General features: G+C 44.8%; 1 protein-coding gene across 1 annotated transcript in view; it reads left to right on the top strand.

The window, feature by feature from the left end:
* tead4 (TEA domain transcription factor 4) overlaps positions 1 to 27,793 on the top strand; it is a gene marked incomplete at both ends in the record, with an annotated part of 72,515 nt that overhangs the window by 27,792 nt on the left and 16,930 nt on the right. Inside the window, 7 exon segments of the mRNA XM_080737218.1 lie at positions 11,207 to 11,271; positions 15,365 to 15,427; positions 19,309 to 19,443; positions 20,997 to 21,040; positions 21,774 to 21,835; positions 22,739 to 22,869; positions 24,970 to 25,143. Of these exon segments, the coding sequence (XP_080593344.1) occupies positions 11,207 to 11,271; positions 15,365 to 15,427; positions 19,309 to 19,443; positions 20,997 to 21,040; positions 21,774 to 21,835; positions 22,739 to 22,869; positions 24,970 to 25,143 (674 nt within the window).

Below are 27,793 nucleotides of genomic sequence, written 5' to 3'. Positions count from 1 at the left end.
AGAAATCAGTCGGTATCCAGTTTATATTTTGTGACATTGCAGATGCCACTGATGTTACCAGACTAAGCTCCTTATAAGCGCAACATTTCATCTAGAGTCCCTTTGTGGCGTGAGCCTCAAATCTCATATTGAATTGCGTTGGTCTAGAATTTGAATCCTTAAAAGTAAACAGTTTTCTAACAGTTTCCACCCAACAGAGACAATAATATGCTACAAGTGGGGCAGTGGCTGAGGAGGTAGATTGTCCGTCTTGGAATCCAAAGGTTCCAGGTTCCCCCTGGCCAGGGGCGTCACAAGGTGGGGGGAAAAGTGGGACTGAGTTACCAGGGCCCAAGGTGGAAGGGCCTTAATTATTTTATACTTTAGCTATTGAAAAATAGCAGATATACAAACTCACAGCGCGGCACCGAACATTTGTAACTACATTTTTGCCTCTGGGGGGTCCCTGGAACTAAAATATTTTGAGATGGGGGACCGTTGCCAAATACATATCATTTTGGGGGTCCTTCACATGAAAAGGTTTGAGCACCAGTGACATAGAAACATAGGTTTAAAAAAAAAACTTTGAAAATTGAAATATTCAAATAACAGATCTACATTGTATATCTGCTATTTTTCAATAGTTAAAGTACCCAGGGTCCAGAATTTGGTGCGACAGCCCTGCCCCTGGCTACAGTATGTGTCGAAGTGTCCTTGAGCAAGACACTGAACTGTTGGTTGAATGCCTTGGCACGGTTCCTCCACCATCGGTGTGAGAATGGGTGAATGCATTGTAATGCACACTGTAGTGTAAAGTGCTGTGGAGAAAAGCACTATAAATTTAGTCTGTTTACCATTATGCTTGTGCTTATATATTCAGAACCTACGTTATAGTTGGCAAAGTTTGGCAAAGCATGAAACACTCGTAACAGGAAGAACTTGCTATACCTGAACAACCTGATACAGGCAACTTAATATTCATTCGAGGTCAAGTACTTCCAGGACTTGGACAAAGCTCTTGTTCTTTTCTTTTCAACATTGCAACTGCCACGGAAATGTGTAACACTTTTTTTTTAATCCTCAGGGGATTAAAGAAATATGCATTTAGGGACTCAAACAATCGGCGGGCGACTGCACCGCCTGATAAACACTGAACGCTTGAGGAGTTTCAGGCCCTGAAAGGAAAATAAGATAAAGACTGAATAAATGCTGTTCCTGGGGCCTGCGCTGCGCTGCGTGTGTGCGTGCGTGCGCGTGTGTGTGTGTGTGTGTGTGTGTGTGTGCGTGTGCGTGTGCGTGTGCGTGTGCGTGTGTGTCACACACATAAGGATGTGTGTCTGACAGCATGTGTATACAAGAGTTAGATGGCAGCGGAGAGACGGGTTTAAGTCGACAAAAGCTGGACACAAAGGAACGGTCTGCAGCTGGCTGCTGTTGTACCTGTGTGCTGTGCGTGCACGCGTGTGAGTGTGTTTATGTGCGCGCGCTGGGTATGTGTGTGTGTGTGTGTGCGCCGGGTGTGTGTGTGTGTGCGTGCACAGCCAAGCCTCACGTGGACCACTTAATTTTCCCCCCTCGCTGAATCACAGAAACATGAATGGCATTAAATTGCCCTCAAATCTCCTTCGTTTCCAGCTGTTGAGCTTGTCTTCCTCAGTCACCGTTCCCCACATAATGAGCCGTCTCTAACAGGCTGAACACATTGGGGGAGCAGTGGCAGTGTGGACAGGTTAAGCAGTAGTACAGTACTGCTGGGGCTTGTCACATGCAACGTTGACACTTTGAAATGTCACAAATGTGTGTCCAGACGAACGGGAAAATCTGGGTCATTCAATGTCAGTTGGTTGTTAAAGTTTTTATTTTCAAAGACCAACTGTACATGAGTGTAAATGGAACCAAATGTACCCTACACTCTCAGAGTTACAGACCTTTTAAGGTTCCATTTGGAACCCCCTCTGAGGGTGCCTGAACCCGACTGCACTAGTACGACGCCATCAAAATCATCTGTAGAGGATAGGATATTTAGTCGACTAAAACTAAAAGTAAAACATTTCAGGTGATTAAAATATGACTAAAACTAATCCGAATTTTATTCAAAAAGACTAAAGGGGAACACACACCGGCTGCGGAGGCGGCGCGGAGGCAGCGCGTCAAAACATACAGCCCCATTATTTTCAGTGAACTAAGCCACACTGCCGGCGTCAGACGCGCGCAGGCGCAGGTCTGCCGCCTCGCCTGCCGCACCAGTACGTCGCTGTTCTATTTTTCCAGCGTTTTCGCGGCACTTCACGCACGTACTTCACGCTGCGCAGCCGCCCACGTCCGCTGTGTGTTCCCCTTAAGACTAAAACTAAATCAAATGTTGCTGTCAAAATCAACACTGCCTTGGACAAGCGGCAGGGGGAAGAAGAGAACCGGGTTTCAAGTGCCAGTCGGGTCATAAAAGCCCCACATGAGAAGAGCTCGATAAACGGAAACTCTTGCCTGAGCTGAGACCACTACTCGTGGTCCATGAGCAGGGCAGCTGACACAAAGTTTAGCATTCCTGACCAGAATCTGATCACTTTTATGGGGTTGAGAAGGGGCTTCCAGTTGCTTCTCGCCCACCCAGTGAACCCGCCCCACCCCGCCCCACCCCAATCGAGGCCTTTCGATTGGCCGTTTTTTGGGATGGCTGCGGGGTTCTGACTCATGCATCACTATGCGATGGACGGACGGACGAAGGGGAAAATGTGACGGGGTTTGTTCCACGCTCGGCTGGTGTGTCGGAGATGCGTGTTAACTCACACAGAGATGTGGTGTCGAGGGAAAAATGACCGTGTTTAAGAGGTGGTGCAAGGTTGACCCTTGCGTGGCTCCCCCCCATGCGCGCGTGTGTGTGTGTGTGTGTGTGTGTGTGGGGGTGAGAAAGCTCTTCTGTCGTGTGAGTGTTGGGTGATTCACTTAGTATATCGGTGTGTGTTTCATGTGTGCATTAATGTGTGTTAATGCGTCTTCCTCCCTTGTGTTAATAGGTGGTGTATACGGTAGGCTATGTGTGTACAGTTAAGCATGTACACATCTGTAGTTTGTGTGCGTGTGTGTGTGTGCGTGCGCACGTGCGTTTGTGCGTGCGTATAGGTCGACTAAAATAGTCGACCTATACAAGACATCACGTTTCGCGATATGTTGTGAGTTCGTAGAGCTGCTATTTTCATTTTTTTTTAAATAGGGCTTATACTTTATGATGTTTTTTCCTTCTTATCCCTTCCTAGAAATGTAGTGGAATCAAAAGTATAATATCTGTCTTTGACATGCAGAGGAGTGAAAGTAAAAAAAAAAAGTACAGATAACATTTACAGTACAAGTACAGTACTCTGTGTGTGTTCATCTTTCCCATTGCCGTGTGGGGGGGTGAAAGGTCACATGACCGTTGCCCCACCGGTGTCATGGCCCTGTAACCGGAACCCCCCCCCTAGATGTGGGGACGGGGAGACTGGATGGGGGGCGGGGGGCGGGTTGGAACGAGCCTAAGATTTACTGCGGGCGTAAAGGCATATTCTATAAACATTGACACACACACCAGCTGCCTGGCAGCCCTCACCACAACCCCTCTCCACACACACACGCACGCACGCACGCACACACGCACGCACGCACGCACACACACACACACACACACACGCACACGCACACACACGCAGCCCTCTTACTATACTTGTGAGGACATCAGTGTTTTAGCACATTAGGACATTGACTTTAACCCAAAAATTTACTTTTAATTAAAAAATAAACTTTTCCCAAATATGGAGATGACTGACATCATAGACCACATGGGACTGGCACAGTATGTCCATATATGGGCATTCCAATATATGGCCATGCTCTGCAGACTGAGTCGGTCAGAGTGTTGACTCGAATAGTCCCCCGAGAGGGAGGCGAACCCAGACCATGGTGATAGTGGCCACCTTGCTCTACTTACTGAGCTTTTTTGTTTTTATTTTTGACAACGTGGATACTGGGGGACTAATATTTACTATTCTGTCCATAACGGCACATAACTCGGTAACGACGCTGAGTCGGCTCATGCAACCTTCGCACCGCTCAACATGGTGACTCGCACGCTACCGCTCGCTCTGCGGTGTCTCGCGGGGCTCAAGGTTGCCTGAGACGGCGCACCTCCGTCGCAGTTCCTGTGGCGTGAGCGGTAGCATCAGGTGGCAGGGATTCCCTTTTTTCATTTTGTTTCTTTGACCACTAGAAAGTGCAATTGCATTACTTATGAAGCGCAGCGCTTCAGTCTGCAGAGCATGCCATACAATCGGCTGATAAGCGCTTCAGTCTGCAGAGCATGGCCCTACTAGCTCCATACAATCGGCTGATAAGAAGTGATAATCTCTGATACTATCGGATGATAACATTCGAAGCCGGTGGTGAGTCCATGCCCCCATGTTGGTCCTCACAAGTATAATAATCCACACACACACACACACACACACACACACACACACACACACACACACACACACACACACACACACACACACACACACACAGCCATGGTCACTAAGGCCAGTGGCGTGTCACTCTGTCCACTCCAGGGCACCCCGGCCCGGCCCGGGGGTGGCATGGTGGCCTCACCCCACCACCACCACCTGCTCTGCTAACGTCACCTGTCTGTCAACGGGCAGCGGTGTGGTTTTACTCAAGTAAAATGTAATAAATACCACAGTGTAGAAGTACAAGCAAAAAGGCCTGTGTTCAATTTTACTGGTGTGAAATGTCAATAATCAAAATATCCTTTACCGTACCAATGTGAAAGTATGCTGTTGCTGTCGGGCAGAAACCTCTTATCCCCATAATCAAACATGTTGCGTTTCTTTTCTCGTAAATTAACGCCTTACTTCATCATACAGCGTCGCACAAAAGCATCAAAAGTAGCAGATCCGCATGCACGAAAGCTTGTAGATCTGCTACTTTGTTACTTTTGAATTTGAATCCCTAAAAGTAACAGTTTGGGAAATTCAAAAAATTCAGAATTCGTGAAAACCTTTTTTTTTTTTCATTCTACAAAATCACAACGTGTTGCATGCATTGCAATGTGTTGTGAACCTGTAGATCACTATTAGCCAATCTACTGTTCAAGCTCACTTGTAGATCAGCTCGTCGATTGGCTATTAGCCGATTGGCAATTGTTGAATAGACTAGTTACTGTATATAAAATATGTCTAAACAAACTTTTAAAAAGGTTATTTGTAGTGGAGAAAAATATTAAATATTTGTAGTGGAGCAGAAGTGTAAAGTATTGACAAATTGTCATCGACATACTTAAGTGAAGTAAACGTGCCTCAAATGTTTTACTTACTGTAAGTGCAGTACTTGAGGAAAATGTACTGCGTGCAGTTAGTTACTTTAAACCACTTGTCAACAGCGATGGCACCCAGATATTCACACGGCCACAGGACCGTGGCTGGACCGTGCGCTCCACGGGAGAATGATATGAGCACTTAAGACGTGCAGGGACGTATGCGGCCCACTGGTGTAGAGATACTTCCACTGGCTGTCTGACCACTGAACCACTTGACGCCTAATGATATCACATGTGTGCATAACGGCAAAGTGGACAGACGGACTCGCATGCACGTGTGTATTTTTGCACATACGGTGAAAATGTGTGCACTGACACCCCCACACACACACACTTGAATTGAGACTCTATAGCATTGCTGGCCAATCGATTCGATGTTGTTATAGGCAATATATCAATATTATATCGATACTGTGATATGACACTTGATATTGTTATGATCTTGGCCTAGGGGTGCCAGAGACCACAACAAAAAGGGGGAGACGCAGACAAACAAAGTTTAAATAATATTTATTAAAGACTTAAATCAAATAATTGAACCAAACCTAAAGAGATGAGATGTGTAATCAGTCAAGTCAGTAGTGGAATGCTGTATGGATGCATGAGTCGTGCAGTGTCTTATGTGTTAGCCAAAGTGTTGAAAAGAGTGCAAAAGGAACAGGGGGAGAGGAGAACAGACAAGCAGTGAGTGGAGCAGAACTGGAAGAGGACTGGGGAGGCAGGCTTTTATAGGGTGTGCACCGGGCCCAGGTGCACGCCAATCTGCCTGATGGCCAATCAATCAGTCTCTGCTCCCCAGTCCTTTAGAAAACAGGAGAACAGAAATTACCACAAAGCAAATAGACAAATCATAACCAACGAGTGCAACCTATCCTAACATACATAACCTACAGTCCTCATAGTGAGGGGACCGTCACACCCCCCCCCATAAAGACGGGGTCCCAAAGGGATCACCGGAACAAGCTTTAAATATTAAATACTAAATATGAATACTAAATTTACAACCTACCGTATACTACCTATACCCACTCTACCAATGGCCAACCTCCCGCCCTGTCATAGGCCTTCATCCCAGCAACTGGATACAAAAGCAAGAAGCATTTAAGAGCTTAAAGACCACAGCAGGACCCCAGAGAGAACGTCCACTGCACAAGGCCACGAACCTCATGTTTGAGCACTGTATAGGGAGAACACAAAACAGGTCACTGATCAGTAGAAACAACAGATAACAGGCCACAAAAACTGTCCCTCCAATGTCTAACCCCCCTATCACCAGCCACCACCCCAGCAACTGATGCATCTAAGGGCTGCATGACTGGCCAAGAGGGCCACTGGAGCCTATCTCCATTACTTTACATTATTTATTTTAAAGAGTACCACCCAAATCTGGCCTGGCCCCTGTAGAAATTCAGGCATCGCATCATGCCCAACAAAGAAAATAAGGCATCGCATCATGCCCAACAAAGAAATTAAGGCATCGCATCATGCCCAACAAAGAAATTAAGGCATCGCATCATGCCCAACAAAGAAATTAAGGCATCGCATCATGCCCAACAAAGAGTACCAACCACGTCTGGCATGGACCCTGTAGAAATTCAGGCATCGCATCATGCCCAACAAAGAGTACCAAGTCCAACCACGTCTGGCTTGGTCCCTGTAGAAATTCAGAAATCAAAGTAGGGTTAAGCCCACCCGAAATCCATACATCAAAGTGGGGTTATAAGTAAGTATAACGAAGCCCACCCCGAACATGTCAAAGCATTTCCCCACCTCGAAAACTGACGTGCCTGGTGGAGAACTCTGGATACCTCTGTCCCCACCTCCCAGCCGTTCAGCCCGGTGGATGGGCTGTATACCCATTTCACAAATTAATGCCTTAACACACAAAGATCGGTATAACACCCAATCTGTGCTGCTGTACCTGCAATTTAGTTTCAGTGTCCACTTCAGTTTTTAAGTGTCAGTTTTTCAATTGCCTATTGAGTATCTAGCCTCACTTTTTCCTGATCAGCTTGTAACTTAGCTTGCAACATAACTTATTTTTTCCTCAATGTTAACCCTGCAGGGGCCAACACCCTAGGTGCAGGAGGCACCCATGCAGCACCTAACACAGGAGGGGAATGAGAAATCCTCCAGAATAGTTTTTAGAAAAACAACGCCCTCTCGAACGTCGGGAATGGTCAAATTATTAGCAAATAGCATACTAACAAATCGCACCTGTATACCAAAATACCACCCAATCTCTACTTTAACCTTAACTCCACCTCACCACACCATCCTGCCCACAATCTCAGCAACCTCGCATGCAGGAGCAATTTAAGAGACCAAAAACAGCTTGGCCTACAATGGAGAAAAAGAAAACAGGAGACATCTTAGGTACAGAAGCAACCCAGGTCATGCAACCATTTACAGGACTACACACTATAGGATCAGCAGTGATGTAAACTATATATCCAATTACACCAACACCAACAGGACTTATCGTACTCACATACGGACCCGCCTTTCACCCAAAACAGCTGACCAATTATCATAGCTTAACCCTATGGGCAGCCATTTTCAGCCGTGCACAAAACATGTTCTCTCATGGCAAAAAAGAAGAACTATGCCACGTTGTTTTACTGTACATTAAAACAAACGCACCCATGTCACCCACCAGTTGAGTTACATCTTGCAATTTCCATATGATTAAACCCCCATATTTTAACCATATCAATCCCACTTCTTGGGAAAAAAAACACTGTTTGCTCCCCGACTACATATTTTGGTGAGCACTTTTGTCAGCCAACCTAATCTTTTCAGCAAAAACGCTGCTGGCACCAAATCACATTTTCTGCCCGAAACAGTAACTTTAACAACCCGCAATTCATGCTCTGGCCAATACATAAGCTGGTACACTTAACTTACTCTACACAAGCACGCTCCACAATTCTTCTTTGGCCATCTCTATAATAGCCATACGCATACTTGCGTTAAAATAAGACTTCATCTCACCTTGTTTGAACGGTGAATGGTGTTGAATGGTGGCATCAATATGGTGTCCTGGTACAGGGTTTGTATGAGTCTCTGTGCAGCCATTTTAGCAGGGCCTGCTGGGGGGAAGTGCACCGAGCCTGCAACCGATGCGCCTCAGCGCCGCCTCTCTGAGACGGGCCAGAACTACGGCCACCCATAACCCCTCCCAGCTTCAGTCTGGTGGACCACTCATCTGGTGGACCACTCGTCTGGTGGACCACCCGTCTGGTGGACCGCACCGTCTGGAGGGTCGCACCGTCTGGAGGGTCGCACCGTCTGGTGGACCGCATCCGTCTGGAGGAACCAACCGTCTGAGGAACCAACCGTCTGAGGAACCAACCTCTGTCTGACCCTGCTTTGTGTAACCATCATGCTACAAACCACCGACCAAATCAACTCAGTTTTTCCTGCCACCTGTTGGAGATGTATTCATTTAGGAACACCCTCAGTCTTAACATTGACCGGAGTACTGTTTAGCCACTTGCATTACTTAGCAAGAACGCCAAGTCCTTTTTGTTACCATCGACTGACGTGACTAGCCAATATTGACACAGAGCAGAACCATAATACAGAAAATGGGCAAAAATGTATTTAACAATAAAAACAATGCCGACTGACAAAAATACCAAGCAAACCTATTTAACAAAAATTACCTATACTACCTATCAGCTCCTCTGAGAAAGAGTCTATGAACTCCTCTAGAGTAACCATCCTGGCTAATGTGAAATTTAACAGTCCCCCAGCTGGCAAACCAAACTTTGAATACAAAACCAGCCAGGAACCCTTTAACTTAACAGCCGAAAACCAGGAAAAAATCCTCCCCACTATACCAACTTAACCAAATACTATAACTTAAGCAAATACTTTATCAAACTTTAACCAACAACTCATTAAAGTTAACCCAAAATGTTAACTGCATCTCCCACTTAAAAGTCCAGACCAAAAAGCATACTGTAGCAGCGCTTTCTGTACTCACCGGACCGTTGATCAAACAGAACAAGGGAATCCCCAGGCATGATTCCCAAACGACCTCACTCCAATTCACCAAACTACAGACCAACGAGCAATTAACCGACGCCCCAAATTGGCCAATTGACTACACATTGCGGCGCAGCACTAACAAACAAATGCAAAAGGGCAAATCACTTGATTCACCAAACTTACTGCATATCAAAATCAAAGTTTAGCACGAGACGAGCCCCGACTTGTTATGATCTTGGCCTAGGGGTGCCAGAGACCACAACAAAAAGGGGGAGACGCAGACAAACAAAGTTTAAATAATATTTATTAAAGACTTAAATCAAATAATTGAACCAAACCTAAAGAGATGAGATGTGTAATCAGTCAAGTCAGTAGTGGAATGCTGTATGGATGCATGAGTCGTGCAGTGTCTTATGTGTTAGCCAAAGTGTTGAAAAGAGTGCAAAAGGAACAGGGGGAGAGGAGAACAGACAAGCAGTGAGTGGAGCAGAACTGGAAGAGGACTGGGGAGGCAGGCTTTTATAGGGTGTGCACCGGGCCCAGGTGCACGCCAATCTGCCTGATGGCCAATCAATCAGTCTCTGCTCCCCAGTCCTTTAGAAAACAGGAGAACAGAAATTACCACAAAGCAAATAGACAAATCATAACCAACGAGTGCAACCTATCCTAACATACATAACCTACAGTCCTCATAGTGAGGGGACCGTCACAATATCGATATAAGCCTTATTTTATACTTTCACCACAAAAAAATAATAAAAAATGCTGATCTACAAGCTCACAACGCATTGTATTTTCGAAATATTTCAACCCACGCTAAGTGACCAGACACACATCACAATGTGACTGTGCTTTGCCAGTACTGCTACAGCACTGGACAGTGGGCATTAAGTGCTCATGTAAAAATGTGAAGTGTGCACTGACTCACGTGCATGTCTGCCACGTTCTTTACTGCAGCACTGTAAAGTACATTTACTCAAGTACTGTACTTTTGTATAATTCTGAGGTATTTTTCAATATCATTTTTACTTCTAGTCCACTACATCTCTGAGGATTGGAAATATACTTTTTACTCCACTACAATTATTTGAAAACTTTGTTAGTAGCTATTTACTTTGTAGATTAAAATTTGTATTACTAAATTACTAAACATACATTAACCACTTCAGCCCTACATTTCGGCCATAAGCCGACCTCACACTGCGTCACATCACAGCGCATTGTGAGCTTGTAGATCTGCTATTTTAAAAGGATTTTTATACATTTTGAAACTTGTAAAATTCACATTCTACTCTGCATAATGAGTACTTTTACCTTTGTTGTACTTTAAGTGCATTTCGATGGCAATACTTAGTACATTTTGAATTCCGATAGCCAGCCTCATAGAGCCAGGTGATAGTTATATTACTTGGCTTTTTTTTTGTCAACTAAATTCACAGTTGATTTTAGTCAATCAACTTTGGCGGGCCGTGATGACATCATAGGCTAATGCCTGGTTTATACGTGGATGCATGCAAAACAATGCTTTGACACGCTGTGAGCTTGTGTTTAATTTTTTTTATATATATATTTGGCCGTGGATCTCTGAATCTGAAAACCGTTGCTCCAAAAATGTATTTAATACCAGAGTGGTGTTGTTTGACGCTCTGGTATTCAATCAATTTTGGGAGCATCAAGACGGTGTGCGGACCTTCTCCTTCTTGCGGACCTTCTCCTTCTTTTACAGTTATATTATTTTGTTCGAGCACCAGTTGAAATGTTTGGATGTGCGTTGCACCGCTTTACCTCACCATGGCTTTCCCACATGACAGTGGGAAGCGCGTACGTACAGTCCAGTACATGACGTGAATATCAATCTATCTTCTTCCTTTCTCATCTTCACAGGACGGAATGAACTGATAGCACGGTACATCAAGCTCCGCACCGGGAAGACACGAACGAGAAAGCAGGTGAGACTCTTATCAATGATAGTTTTGGATTATTGCTGTGAGTAAATTAATACATTGTATTATGTACTCTAGCACTTCTCACAGAGAGGACTCTCAAAGTGCTTGCTTTACATAGCTGTCCAACAGGAATACAAACTGCATGGAGCATACAACCAATTTAAATTCGGGCTTTGATTCGGGTCGGTCATATTGCTGATATAGCCTACGCCATGCGTCATGCACACTCTCTGATGATGTGTGCAGCACACAATTCCTGTGGCACTGTGTGCTCGGCTCGCTCGTGCTAATACAGCAGTCACGGAGCCATAACTCTTAAAGCTCTTAAACCTTTTCATGTGAAGGACCCCCAAAATGTTATGTATTTGGCTACAGACCCCCATCTCAAAATATTTAGTTCCAGGGAACCCCCAGAAGCAAAATTTGAGTTACAAATGTTCGCTTAAAATAATACATATTCAAAGATTTGCACATACATTTTCAAGAATTTTCAAAAATAGCAGGCACTTGTAGATCTGCTATTTTTCAATAGTTAAACCACAAGGGAACCCCCCTATGAAAACATTCATGGGGGGGCCTACAGTGAATCCTTGTACCCAGGGCCCAGAATTTGGTGCGACACCCCTGGGTACGAGGAATGACTAATACACCCTGGTCAGCTGAACTTCGGGTCATGTTTAGTCTCACGTTGCCAGACAAACTATTCCACGGGAGGATCCTGCTTTATCGCTCAATCTTTCTCAGAGCTTCCGTTGCTCCAGTCCAGACTATATGACGGAAGCATTTGAAAATGATGGGAGACAGTGGTCTCGCTCGCGAGACTAGGCCCTGTTGGGCACATACTGTAAAGCCTCGATCAGAGTCGGGTCCAGTGTAGTGCGGTGTAGTCTTTTTGAGCGTTAACGTTGTAGTTTTATGACTCAAAAAGACTACACCGCACTACACCGCGGTGGATAGCCCCGACTCTGATCGAGGCTTAACCCATTTAGAACGGGTACACATTTTGTGTATCATTATTTTATGCTTTAACTATTGAAAAATAGCAGATATACAAGCTCACAGCTGCGAGCTCGTAGATCTGCTATTTTTGAAAAGTCGTGAACATTAGAATTTTGACCCGATTCTATAAGTGTCTTTTGAATCCTTCTAATTCTAGGTCTAAATGGGTTAACAGATCGGTTAAATATTCAGGTGCGTCGTATTGAGCGCTTATAGATCGGCTATATTTGGTGAATATTCCTCTGTCGAGAAACATGCCCAGAGTTGGGACGCTAGCAGTGCTCCGGAGAAACTCTGGAGACGGAGACCACCTCTCCGCCGCAAAAAAAAACGTCACGTGTCCGAGCTGTCTTCAACCAGTCACATTGTTGTCTATCAACACCTGGAAAAAAGTCGGTGAGAGAGAGGGCATGATGACAGACAGTAGGAAATCTTTTCCCCCCTCCTCTCTCATACACACACACACACACACACTGTCACACGCTACTGTGGTTGCAATGTGCCCGTTTGGACGCCTAAAGGGGCCTAGAACTGATTTAGGAGCGGGGCCCGATGCACAGATGCTATAAGATCGTATGTCGGTGTTGTTTGTTCACCACCTCCCCTCACGGAGGGAGCCGGACGGGCCGGGCCGGGGTCCGGTGGGCTTGTTAGAAACGAAGAGACGCCAGGGATGAGGGGTGATCCGGATGGGAGAGAGAGAGAGAGAGAGAGCGGGGCTGGGGCGGGGCGGGCGAGGGGGGAGGCGTGAGCCTGGGATTTGGAACCTTATCCCCGCTGTGGGGACCCGATACGGTCGGGTTGAGGTATGGCCACTGAGAGATGAGGGGAGAAAGAGAGGGTCCCCCCTGGCTGGGATATAGGGCTAGACTGGGAATGTGAGTGTGTGTTTGTGTGTGTGTGTGTGTGTGTGGGGGGGGGGGTGTCAGGCAGGGTTATTATAGTTAAAGCCGCACTATGTAACTTTCCTCTTCTACCCCTCGGATTTGAGCCCGGGTTCTCCTGCTCAGGTGCTGACATATTTTTACCATTGAGCTAATAGAGCCGGCCTGCATGCTTGCTCAGGAGATGAGGAGAATCTTGACCTTCATGGTCAAAATTCGTGTCAAACCAGAGACGGGATCGTGTCAAAGGTCATGTGTCACCTAGACCTAGAAATGTCTCAATATAAGCAAACAAAATACAACCACCCCAGTTGCATAAGTTGTACCAGTAGCAGTAAGACGTCCGCTGAAACAACAGTGACTGACACGATATGTCCATATATGGGCATTCCCAGATATGGGCTTAATATTGATGACATCAGGGATCTCCATATATGGGCATAAAAGGGACAAGGACGGAATTCATTTGCAAGTGTGACTTGCGTCGCGACAACCACACTGGTTATCATGAGACTGGTACAATATGTCCATATACCGTATGGGAATTCCAGGATATGGGCTTAATATTGATGACATCAGGGATCTCCATATATGACGCGTCACATAGTAGATTTCCTTGGGTTGGTTAGATTTTCAGTCAATCAGGTCTAGAACAGGTGGGCTTACTCTGTTCCTGAATCGAAATACGGCAAGCCTCAAATAACAAGACGTTATTGAAATTTCATAGGAGAGGGGAAAATATGCGTGAGAAATAGCAAGTGTGGCGTGTGAAGAGGTTAAATTGCGTGACTCTCATGCTCAAAGCGTGAGACTTGGCAGCCCTGCATATAGAGTCACACAAGTCTTGGCCATAAATGGGGCGTGACATGAGGCGTGACGCACGGACGGACATGATCTGCAGGTTTTCATGCTAAATTAACATACTCTACCATACAGATTGAACAACATTCCATTTGATTCATTAAAGAAAATTGACATGGTGCCGCCACCAGCAGCCATGCAGCCACCTTCACCTCAGGAAGCGTTTTGTACAGTAGCACACTTTAAACCACTGTAAGCATTTAACACAGATGGGGCCAAGTATGGGACATAAGTACGTACGTACGTACATACAAACAGACAAATGTAGAAGCGGTTAGCACCCAGTGGTTAAAGCAAAAAATAAATCCCAAGACTGACATTTATTTTCAGACTATGTCCCAATATGTGATTTTAGAAACACGGCATCCGCAGTGCACACCAATATTTGGGGTGTTTCCTGGAGTTCTGAACTGCCTTCACTAAATGTGCGCGTGCCAATCCATGTTTCATTTTATTGAAGTATCTTCTGTAGTTCTGTTGTATTCTGTTGCTAGTCTGGCCAATTCTGAAGCCCTCAAGACTGAAATCAGTCCCCAGGACTGAGAACGTTAACCCCATAGCACCACTCGAAAACAAATAGATATTTTGGAAACGTTTGGAAGAATTATTTTGCCTATATGCCACATGAGGTAGCCTCATTTTAAAAGTAATTTTATGTAAGGATTGGTCCATTGAATCCTCTGTTAGCATCAATGTTGTAAATGTCATGGTTAAAATTCTGGACCGGCCGGGTGTCAGACCATGACGTGGAGTTGTAGTTAAAACGCTACTGCAACATCCTGCAGAAACCGTATAAGCCAGTGGATGAGTTGCGGAGTGGCAGTGGCTTAGGGGTAGAGTTGCCGTCTTAGAACCGAAGGGTTCGCAGTTCGTTCCCGGGCTCCCCCAGAGTTAGTGTCGAAGTGTCCTTGTGCAAGACTCTGAACCCTTACTTGCTCCCGGTGAGCAGGTTGGTGCCTTGCATGGTGTCCTCCGCCAGCTGTGTATGAATGTGTGCGGGAATGGGTGAATGTAATGCACAAACTCTGTAAAGCATGCAGCTGTATTTACGGTGTCAAGCGGCACCACAACACTGCAACAGTGCAGCGCTCTTTGAATTTGTCTATAATGTATACCAAAATAGGGGTCCTTGAATGTGTGTAACTGTATATGTTTCAGTGGTCTAGTCTTAGTGTGAGTAACTGTGTGTGTGTGTGTGTGTGTGTGTGTGTGTGTGTGTGTGTGTGTGTGTGTGTGTGTGTGTGTGTGTGTGTGTGTGTGTGTGTGTGTGTGTGTGTGTGTGTGTGTGTGTGTGTGTGTGTGTGTGTGTGTGTGTGTGTGTGTGTGTGTGTGTGTGTGTGTGTGTGTTTCAGGTGTCCAGTCACATCCAGGTCCTAGCACGACGGAAGGCCCGGGAAATTCAAGTGAAGCTGAAGGTACGATATGTGAGTCACCTTCATCTTTTTATCCTTCTACTTACTGAAAGTTAAATGTGTTTTTAGATTTCTGCCTGATTAGCTATCATATTTGGATAGTAAATCCTATCTATGCATGCTCCAAATAAAGTGTGATTGTGGTGCGTTAAGAATGCATTTTGTGTGTGTACTGTGCAGGCTGTAAACTTTATTAATGTTTTGATTGATGGATAAGGTATCAACCCTATTAGTCAGAAATGTAAACATCATGTGTGGTACAGTAAGATATTAAGCCTTTAGGATAACACAAATGTATTCAATTCATCAACTATTGCACTTTTTAATTTTTTACTGTAAATATTCCTGTACATGTAGTTGGTATTGAACACCATGCTCTTTCTTTTTACTCAAATAGTTTGAATTTTGTTTGAACAAATCTTAACTGTTTTGAGGATGCCGGGGTGACTGAACGAGGTTAAAACAAAAACCAAGGCTGAGCAGAGAAGAAATTACATTCTTTCATCTCTCTCCTTGATGTGGTTTTATCATAGCAGAGGATGGTGATTCCATGTGTGTGTGCGTGCGTGCGTCCGTGTGCACGTACGTGCGTGTGTTCGTCAAAGAGCCATGCGTTCAACTTCCATCGCCACAAAGAGCTCATCATCGGCTATCTTAATTGCACTCCCTTAATGGACGCTATAGTTTTGAATGGAAGGCTCATTGCTCGTGACACTTTTCAATGAAACCTTCCCCGAAATGCAATGCCGGCACATCCCCGAGGCCTTGCTGTTGCACGATCACAGACAATATGAAGCAGCAGCGCAATTTGTCCCTGAAACAAATTAATCTGTGGATTGTTCCTTCAAGGCATTTCATTTAGGTAATACAGTACCTCAATAAAAAAAGTTTGTTGTTTGTTTTTTTCTCCCTTTTTCTTTCCGTGCGGTAGGTAGATACAGATGTGCGATTTCAAAACTTCACACATACGTCCTGCCATTGGCAAGACAGTAGATTTCCAGTGGACTGGCAGAACGTTGAACTTGTAGATCAGGTATTTTAGCAATTTTTATGACCTTCTCTGACTTTGACGTTTAAATCTACATCGTCGTTTCGGGTGAAAACCTTGTATGTCCAAAACCGTTCGTTTTGTATTTATCATTGAAAAAATGAACTAAACGAACAGCTGATCTACAAGCACACAATGCCTCGCACCGCGAGGCGTTGTGTGCTTGTAGATCTGCTGTTTTCACTACTTTAGTGCAATGGCCTTGTCTGATGAAGCAGGGCTTTACTTTGCAAAAAAAACATACACATTTGAAACTTGGAGATACGAGGTTTCTGCCCGACAGTGACGATATGAAGGTGGATTCTACTTTTCAATGGGAATGGAGTGGTTTCTTGCCATTTGCGGGTTTCTGCAAAAAATATGTTCCATTCTCCATAAGGTTTTGAAAGGCAAAACAGGGAAAGAAACCTGTGGAAAAAATGCATTTGCAGGACATTTTCAGGAAAAGAGCAATATAAAGCCAGAAGACTTGAAACAGCACATCTGTATAGATATAGGTAGGTATGGCAGGAGAATCCTCATTCATCCCCGTCCCCTCAGCACTTTCTCAGTTTACATTTCTCATCCACACACACACGCACGCACAAACGCACACACACAAACACACTCTCCGTCACCTTGGCCAGTGGCCCGCGTGCAGGGCTCAGCTGGCAGAGCGAGCGAGCGCGGCCTCGGTCACAGGGTTGGTCTCTCTGACAGGCCCTTTTAAAAATGTCTTTGGTGTAACTGAGCTCCGTAGCACATGTACCTCCCCATATTTCACTTATGCCCTTGTGTTGGCCAGTTCTGGGAACAAGAATGCACTGTGTGGCCTTGCCCACATTAGGGCTGGGCAGCAAGTGCTTGTACCCCCCCTCCCCCCAGGGGAGGTGTGGGGGTATTTGGAAAGTGCTGAAGAGGTGGATTTCAAAAAGACAACGGGAGCACATGAGAGGTGCATGTCACCCTATACGGTGGGAAGGGCATTGTTGTTTAGAAAACATCTTCCACGTTACGAAGCAAATTTCACTTTTTAAAATTAGCATCGCCCGCCTGGCGTCTGCGTCACATAGCATTAGTCCTTAGCCTTATAAGCTATTAAAAAAACAGCTAATCTACAAGCTGACACTTGCTCACAAGCTTGTCAATAGATAATTTTCTGGGAAATAATTACCAACCTTCTGGAACTTTCTGAAATGGTTAAGAATTCCGCCTGCAATGACATGGTTAGTGTGGGACCACATGCTAACGTATTAGCATGGTGGGACCATGCGTTGCGTTGCGTGCCCTGCCTTCCACTATGACCTCTAACAGAAGCTGGTTGTCAACACTGGCGCCCGGGCCTCTGCCAAGGCAATAAACTTAACTCCTGTCCTGACCCTAAGGCCCTTGACTGCAGTATCACCCTCCTCCTGCCCTGGCACTCTCTGCCAGCCGGGGAGCGACAAACAAACACACCATGATGCAAACCCCGCTTCGGTCTTTCCCTTTTGCCATTTTAGGGCTTCGCTGCTCGTGTTACCGGCAAAACGGGGCACTGATGTAGACTAAACAGGGGGGCGAGCGAGCAAGGAGAGTGCACCCTTCTGCCTCTCACACTAGCTCTCTGTCCGCACAGAGTACAAAACATTGTTGTTGGCCAATGGCCTACAAAGCAACCAAAGATATGGCACCCCCATATCTTCAAAGCCAGATCCAACCCTACAACCCCTCGTGCTCACTCAGATCAGCCTAACACAGGGAAGCCTGCAGGACCTTCCCTAAAACACTCCACACGTCCCAGCCTCTTTTCCCTTCTGGCTCCCATGCTGTGGAACAAACTTCCCGATTGCAGTTAGAACTGCAGACTCACTCCTGAGCTTCTGTTGTGATCTGAAGCAGGGGCGTTACGTGGGTGGGGAGTTACCAGGGCCCAAGGTGTGTGGGCCTTGAAAATCCTTCCCTATGAAGAACATTCACAGGGGGGCCCACAGTGAATCCTTGTCCCCAGGACCCAGAATTTTGGTGCGACACCCCTGATCTGAAGACTCACCTCTACAGACTCAAACTTAGCGCGGGCCCCGTAGCACTTGACGACCTTGCAGTCTTATGCAAAGGCTAAAATGTAAGTTAGATAGCATGGCAGATGCTAGATTCATTTGTTGACCTGACATCCTATAGTTTGTATAGCTTCAATGGAGAGATTAGGTGACTGATTAGGGGTGGAATTAAGTACTGTACCTATTGTCTCTCGCATTGTCGCCCATTGCCCATTTCTGGAACCCAGAGGTGTTAAACACTTTGGAATATTTGCAGGGGATTTTCTCTACTTGGGGTTTTCTGGTTCAACAAGTTTCAGATGGTCATATTCTTCAGATATTTTCCAATTTCAATGAATGATACATCACATGAAAGCTTACATTCTGTACTTTAATAAAATAAAAATACAAAAAATGACCAATGCCCCCCTTGCGGCCCAAAGCATTGTACCCAGTCACATATCATAGATTATTTAGTGTAAATACCATGTATTTGTTATTTTGTTTTCCGACTGTCTTATGATGATATTTTCTGCATAGTACTGTGTTTTTTTATTTCTCTGTCATTTAATGTTGTATGAGTATGAGTTGTAAAAAGGGACCCCAATTGAAACAAGTCCAAAGGCTGTCTTGTGGTGTTTATCCTTTTATTTGGCCTTGTACCAATGAACTGTACTGTCCTGTCTTCAACCAGTCAATACATTTTGATATTATATTGTTTATACCGATGGTAGGTTCTTGGTTTACCTACAGTATATGACTATATTTCTATGCATGTGATGTGTTACCTGAATGCCTATATGTGTAAATGGTCTCTTGTGTCTCTGTGTGTCCCGTAGGACCAGGCAGCCAAGGACAAGGCCATGCAGAGTATGGCCACCATGTCGTCAGCCCAGATCATCTCGGCCACGGCCTTCCAGAACAAAATGGCTCTCCAGGGCCTGTCGCGGCAGCCCTACCCCACTGCTGGTGGAGTGAGTCTAAAAACATTCAAACATTACAGAGCAGTGGTTCTTTCTTTTTTTTTTGCTGTGCAAACCGCTCCTACATTTCACTTTGTGTGTATTACAGTTTACAGTTTACAGTTTAGGCATTTAGCAGACGCTTTTAATCCAAAGCGACTTACAATAAGCAGATAATACATTACTATAATAACAAGATAACATGTCAGAACATCAACAACAATATAACAAATGCATATGAATATCAATCTAAAACAATAAAATCAGTAAAGAAAAAAAAAAGTTTTGGTGTATGGTCATTGAGTGGTGCTATGTGTCAAGGTGGAGGTATTAGTACGGATCTTCAAGAGCAGGGGTTTTCAAAGTGGGTGACGGGGCACCCTGGGGTGCCGTGACAGCAGTCCAGGGGTGCCGTGAGATCATTTGATAATATTTGGAATTTATTTGGACACTTGAAAAAATATTATTGCGACCGTAGGTCGCACTTACTACAGAAAGCTCCACCAGGTGTCCGTGCGTCAGTCCGTCCGTCACACGTCAGACGTCACACTTTTGCCCTGCTCATATCTCCGCAACCGTTGCCCCGATCCATGCCAGATTTTGCACACACACTCCTTACCTGTCAAACTACAACCTCCAAGGACCCCCGGAGTTCCAGGGACCCCCAGGTCCCTGGGGGACCCCCAGGTGTAAAAAAAATACCAAATGTGCAAAAATGACCAAATGACCACCCCCACGGGGCTGCTCACGGGGAATTCCCGGGGACCACCCACTCCTGCTACTCCAGAACGGATGCAAAAGTGGTGGCGCCCCCAGTGGAGGACCCCCTCCACTGCAGCTCACATAAAATGCCCTAACTCGGCCTAGGAGCGTCTGGGAGAGCCGGGGCCGGTACCTATTCGTCCGCCAAGGCAACGCGGAGACCCCACCCCTCATTTCTCACATGGCCCTCTTCTAGCGAGACCTACGGTCGCTTATCTCCCGATTAGGGAGTCTTACTGGTTTAGTATAATTTTAAACTTGAAGTACAAAGTTATTTTCAGTCAGTTCTAACCAAAATGGCTATTATCTCAACGTTTTCCTCGCTACATAATCACTAGTTTAGTACATTTTATAGATGATAAATACAAAACGAACAGTTTTGGACATACATGGTTTCCACCCGACAACGACGATATGCTATGGGGTGCCTCGGATTCAAAAAATATTTATGGGGTGCCCTGAGACAAAAAAGTTTGGGAACCCCTGTTCAAGAGATCCGTGCTAATACACATAAAGTAACTGACGTCACGGACAGAACGGCCCATGCAAGGAGATATGCACGTGTGTCGTGTTTGCAGCACTGCTCACTTCGCACTGGTGTGATTTTCTCTGGATCATACTAGCGTTCTGTAGCTGTGGGGCAAGAAACCTCCTTTAACGTTTTGTTGTTTTTACATAAATTAACGCCCTACTTGATCAGTTTGCTGCGACCACAATCGAAATGATGTTTGATTGAATGTAGAGTATTTGTATCATATTGAGAAAAAACTAAAAACTAAAAAGAATTACTTTTATTTCCACAGTTTTGGCATGGGGGACTCCCAGGGCAGCCCGGCGGTCCAGAGGAGTAAGTAACCATTTGATGCACTTATCGTCGCTGTCGGGCAGAAACCTCTTTTTGTGTTTTTTCCTGAGAAGTAACAGTTTTGGACATTTGAGTTTTACACCTGACAGAGAGACGTTTTGCACTATACTGATGCACATATAATATGTTTTAGGTCTTCCTTTTTTACTTCTAAGCTACACGATACTGACATGGCTCTATATGTTGAATGCACTACACCTGATCTTTAAATGACATGATACAGATTTTTAACATGCTGCTAGAGTATTTTCACAGCTTTTTGCGCTCATTGTTTTATTTTCCATTCTTTACTTCTAATTCCCTTTTTGCTCCCTGAACTGCAAAACGTGAAAGCCTCATATGCAAGAGTTTCACATCACTTTTACCTAAAGTAACTGTGTTGTGACAATAAAGTTGATTGATTGATTGATTGATTGATTGATTGATTGATTGATTAATTGATTGACCTTAAAGTTGATACATTATCAACGCTGCGCTGCGCTGCACTGCACTGCGCTGCACTGCACTGCACTGCACTGCACTCATCCAACTGTAAAGATTTACCCAAGAACTGAATACATTCAAACTGAAAATAAATGCTTCAGCTGTTTGCCATTCGAGGGTCACAGATGCCAGCCTGGTCGTCTTTAGAGGTCAGGTGGCCCAATTAGTGTGAGGCGGAGGGGGGGTCACGGGGGTGAGAGGGGGTCTAATGTGTCTCTTCTCGTCTCCCCAGCATTAAGCCCTTCTCCCAGCAGAGTTACTCCATGCAGACGTCCGGCCCGCCCCCCATAACAGGTGGGTTCTCCTCATTTCGTTTTTTTTTACCCCCTTGTGTTGACAGACTTGCATTAACCACTTGACCCCTATAGCATCCCTATTCTATTTGGTTGAAAATAGCTGATCTACAAGCTCGCGATGGGTCACGTTTACTACGCGTTGTAAGCTTGTAGATTATTTTACTGCAAAGATATTTGGTGTCACAGGGAAATACCAGCTGACCTAGTACAGAGCCCTGGGGGACCCCTGTCAACTAAGTATATACAGTAGGATTTAAGTGGTTGACATTGGCACGAGTTACTGTACGATGAGACGTTGGGATTGAGCCTTGTGGAGAGCTCACACAGTTTGATTGATTGAATACTTTATTTGATCAGAAATGTAAACAGTATGGTAAGACAGGGAGGGGTCTTCAACGTTTTCAGGCCAAGGACCCCTTAGTTGAGAGAGAGATGGAGCAGGGACCCCCCCCTACCTTATCATAGATTCCATATAGTTTCATTGTTTGGCAGCACAGTCGTCAGTGCATTTTGTATTCAGGTCAATTTGTGTTTTCAGATATTTAACCACTTGAACCGTCAATACTTCACTCTGTACCAAGTCTGCTCTTTTCCCCCTCTACACCAAAGCTCTTTGCCAAAAATAGCTTGTAGATCTGCTATTTTTGGTTAAAGTTTTCAGAATATGGACACTAGGGTTTAAGTGGTTAATATAAAAAAAGAAGAAAATAAGGTTTCTATCTCTCAAAGATTTGGAGGACCCACTGTAGTAACTCTGAGGACTCCCTAGAGGATGCAGTAAGACATTTAGGCTAAAAGGACACAGTTTCCATTATGGTCGGTCCTATGTATTCAATTCTCCAACCAAGAATAGAAATAGAACAAACAAACAAGGAATGACTCTTGCCATGTCCACCCGCAGGATACGAAAGCACGGCAGGGCTGTCCATGTCCCCCGGCGCCCCCCCATGGCAGGGCAGGAGTATCGCCGGCTCCAAGCTCCGCATGCTGGAGTTCTCAGCCTTCCTGGAGCAGCCTCAGGACCCAGAGACGGTAAGTAACCATGGTTACCATGATGCTATGAATAAACTAGAAATACTGTTCCTACCAAACAGTGTGGGCTCGCATGGAACACCATGTATGGGCACACAGATCTACTCTTTGGCTGCTCCTCATTGGTTAAGGGACCTGCCTTTGTACTGTCGGTCTTTTTGAGCGGTGGTCACACCGTCTCCATAGCGTGGCCGTGTGTGTAGGTATGTATGTTTGTGTGTTAGTTTGTTTGTATGTGGGTGGGTCTGTATGTAGCCTCAAGCCTGTGTAGTACCTTTTCTGACCAAACATGTTAAGGGAGGGGCGCTGTTGTCCAGGCCACACACACACACACACACACACACACACACACACACACACACACACACACACACGGGGGGCACACACGGGGGGGGGGGAACCACCGCTCAGTTCACACGGGTGTGATTTTTTTGTTAAGGAGAATAACCTTGGTCTATAAAGTTTTGGTATAACATGCCGGTCTCAAGCCCACGTGTTGTTGTTATTTATATCAGGTCGCATTTGTACGTGCCCTAAAGTCGGCCCTGCCTTTTGAACTGTCGGTCACACTTGCAAATGAATTTCGTCTTACCAAAAGTCAATGGGGAAAATTAATTCACAAATAAATTAATGGCCATATATGGAGATCTCTGTGTCAGTCCTTGTCCCTTTTATGCCCATATATGGAGATCCCTGATGTCATCAATGTTAAAGGAGTAGTTCACCCCCAAAATGACTTTTATTCTATTGATTAGTCACGCCATGGAGACTACAGATCAATGATATTTTTAGTTTTTTGTCGCATTCCTAAGACAAAAATGTGATAACAATAAATTTACCCCCATTCGTTCCGGATGGGGACCCGTTTCGAAACGGGTCCCCATCCGGAATCAATGGGGGTAAATTTACTCGAATAAAATTTTTGTCTTAGGAATGTGACAAAAACCAAAAATATTATTGAACTCTACTCTCCATGACATGAGTAATCAATAGAATAAAAGTCATTTTGGGGGCGAACTACTCCTTTAAGCCCATCTTGGAACGCCCATATATGGACATACTGTGCCAGTCTCATGTGGTACAGTATATGATGTCATCTCCATATTTGGGAAAAGTTTAACTTATCTCTTAGCAAAATGCAAGGAATCAATTCCCGATGAAGCCGGCCGATTTGACATATGGCCCAAGTGCGTGCCACCAAAGCTGTGGGAGGAGTAGCGTGGCAAAAAAAAAGTTTATAGATGGATGGAATAAAGTCAGACAAGTACTACCGGTATATTCTGGTTGCCCTGCAGGGGCAACCACATTAACCCTTTGCAAGCCACGGGGAGCCCCTTAATATTAAAACCGGAATATACCGGACATCTGAGCAAGGAGTCTCAGCCGCGCCGTCTTTTACTTGAGTCATACGTGGATTATTTGAGCCGACATTTACGTGAACGGATCGCGCATGCGAAACGCACGGGGATAAGATGCGTCGGCCGAAACCCCCAATGCAGATTGAAGAATTTCACTGGGAACTGTGGTGAGTATACAAGGGGGATCGCGGTATGGTAATGGGGGATGAAGACCACGTGATATAGCGCTGAATGTCTTGTAAAATGAATGCGGTTCAGATCATAATATAATAATAGAAATGTCACGGCTAATCTACAACAAGCCATTCTATTTCGGCTAGCAAAGTGTTAATGATAACAGGCAGCCCAAATCACATTTTCTTTTTATTTATTCAGATTGGAATCAGATTCAGGTTCTACTTCTATCAAATCTGAACATCAGAAATTCCGGTTTAAATTGTGATTCAACTCTCATTTCAAAATGTGTGTCTCGGTCTGGACGCCCTGACGCCGAAGTCTGATCTATACTTTGATGTACGACAGTGTTTGCTTGCCAGAAATGGCAGATCTACCAGCTCATAACTTGTCGTGAGTTTTTTAGATCTACTATTTTTCTGCACTCTCTGCGGCCAGTCAGTCAGTCAGTCAGTCAGTCAGTCAGTCAGTCAGTCGGTCAGTCCTAAAGACAAATCAGATTTGTCCTGCAGTCTGAACGAGGCCTGATCACTGTGGTATCCTTCTTCCCTGTGTGTCCACCCTGCAGTTCAACAAGCACCTGTTTGTGCACATCGGCCAGTCCAACCCCAGCTACAGCGACCCGTACCTGGAGGCCGTGGACATCCGGCAGATCTACGACAAGTTCCCCGAGAAGAAGGGGGGCTTGAAGGAGCTGTTTGACAAAGGGCCGCACAACGCTTTCTTCCTCGTCAAGTTCTGGGTGAGCAGGACCTCTTGTCTATTCAGTTCATTTAACCCAACTCAGTGAATGCCTGACTTTACATTATTTAATGGGCCTTGATGCCAGCCATTTTGTTTAATTTCGGCTAAAGGGCTAACGTGCACGAGCGTGCACGGCCGGGCTATAAACATAGAATGGTTGGGTCGGCGATTTTTTTCTGTCTACATAGCAAAAGAAATCACACCCGTGTGAACTGAGCGGTGGAGTCTGTGCGCGGTGTGTGTGTGTGTGTGTGTGTGTGTGTGTGTGTGCTTGCGTGCGTGCGTGTGTGTGAGTGTGAGTGTGCCTTGCCTGTTCTGGCCTGGCCTGAACAAAGCGCCCCTCCCTTAACATGTGTGGTCAGAAAATGTACTACACCACAGGCTTGAGGCTACATACAGACCCACCCACCCACATACATACATACAAACAAACATACATACCTACACACACGGCCACGCTATGGAGACGGTGTGACCACCGCTCAAAAAGTAAGACAATCTGATAAACGGTTATGGAGATAATGGCCAAAACGTTTATAATATAATCTGGTGTAAAAGGAAAATAGAGGAAATATGTCATATTTGAAATACGTGCAAAATTGATATGATATGATATGATATCATATTATATCAAGTTTGCGCTCATTTCCTGTATATATACACCTATATAAGTGATTTTTTTTTATTTGAGTTTAAAAAAAAGTTTATTTTTTCATATTAAAAAAAGTGTGTAAAAGACGTTTTTGGCACCAGGAACCCTTATTAAAAAGTGTGTAAAAGACGTTTTTGGCACTCAGGGAGTTTAAGACCAGGAATGTAACCACTTTATCCATTATCTTTTATACTTTGGCTATTCAAAAATAGCAGTTCTGCTATTGTTGGAAGAAAAGTGAAAAAATCTTTGAATATATATTCTTTTAAAGTGATAATTTTTTAACTCAAATCTTTGCTTCTGGGGGGTCCCTGGAGCAAAATATTTTGAGATAGGGGTCTGCGGTAAAATACATATAACTATAGGGTTCCTTGACATTAAAAACTAAAGAAACATACGTTTTTCAGAAATCCATTAGGATTTAGAAGACATTTTAAGGTATTTTTTCAGGTCTTGATGCAGTGATATTCAACTGGCGGCCCGTGGGTCAAATCCGGCCCTTGGTGACCTTTCTTGTGGCCCCATTCCAGATTCCAAATATTTATTATTTTATTACTGCTATGGTGCGAAGGTAGCTGTCCAGCCACCATGTAACAAAAGTGCAACTGCTTCATGATTTCTTACACATTAAACATGGCAAAAAAAAAGAAAAAAAAAGAAACAGTGGCACATATACTTGAGAGGCATTACTTGAGTAAAAGTACAGATATCTTACAGATATTTCACGAACATGTACACATATTGCTCTCACAAAGACGTTTCCATGCCAGGGATCTGTGCATAGAACATACTGAAATATCTACTTCCTATTTTGTTAATATCAAAATCAAAGCCAGTGCACTATAAAGGACTGCCACAGACATTATCCTATGTGCATCAAAATGCATGAATAATAATATAAAGCAATTCCCCAAATTCTCTATTTTGTCATTTATCTGTGACAGTGTCCCCAGCAAAAGTAGTTAGCATACTGAAGTTTCACGATCATTTTAACCACTTTATACTATAGGCCTATTTTATATTTTCGCAATTCAAAAATATCAGATCAGATGATTTTGAATTTCTTTTTAAAATAAATCTTATCCTCTGAGGGTCCCTGGCACAAAATGTTTTTCAGATGGTGGTCCAAGGTCAATTTGGGGGGGTCCTTGACATTGACAAAAGTTTGAGAACGTAGTTCAGCTGAGGTTCACAACACGTGTATGTGTGTGTGTGTGTGTGTGTGTGTGTGTGTGTGTGTGTGTGTGTGTGTGTGTGTGTGTGTGTGTGTGTGTGTGTGTGTGTGTGTGTGTGTGTGTGTGTGTGTGTGTGTGTGTGTGTGTCTCTTCAAGTCACGGAAAGGCAAGGTGAGAGAGTGCAGTTTATGTTGTCGTTAATGCTTTCTGGCACCTGTTGGTCGTTAATGGCCTGGCGGCGTTAGCTCACTGGTGGCGGCTAAGCTGGGAGGAGTTAAAGGAACTTACAGGTGATTTAGTGATAAAATGAATGGAAAGTCACTGATCCACAGACGTGGATGCGCCGGTATGCACTGGCACAGGGGGCATCATCGCACTGTAGGGGTGTGTGTGTGTGTGTGTGTGTGTGTGTGTGTGTGTCCATTTGTTAGTGCCCCCCCTGTGTCTGTGTGTAAAATTTTGAATGTCTTTTGTGTGTGTGTGTGTGTGTGTGTGTGTGTGTGTGTGTGTGTGTGTGTGTGTGTGTGTGTGTGTGTGTGTGTGTGTGTGTGTGTGTGTGTGTGTGTGTGTGCGTGTGTGTGCGCGCGTGTTTGTGTGTGTGTGTGTGTGTGTGTGTGTGTGTGTGTGTGTGTGTGTGTGTGTGTGACAGCAGCCTTGGGGGAGAGTGGCAGGTCTGATCTTTCACTTGGGAAATGTGAGACAGGGCACCTGTCCCCTCGCTATTAGGCTGAACCCAGCCCACACGCACTATGCTTATTTATAAACCACACACGCACGCACACACACACACACACACACACACACACACACACACACACACA

The sequence above is a fragment of the Nannobrachium achirus genome, assembly GCF_963921795.1.
Source record: "Nannobrachium achirus genome assembly, chromosome: 11".
In the NCBI taxonomy this organism is placed as follows: Eukaryota; Metazoa; Chordata; class Actinopteri; order Myctophiformes; family Myctophidae; genus Nannobrachium; species Nannobrachium achirus.
The sequence above is the reverse complement of the archived record's forward strand: the minus strand, read 5'-3'. Positions and strand labels throughout refer to the sequence as shown.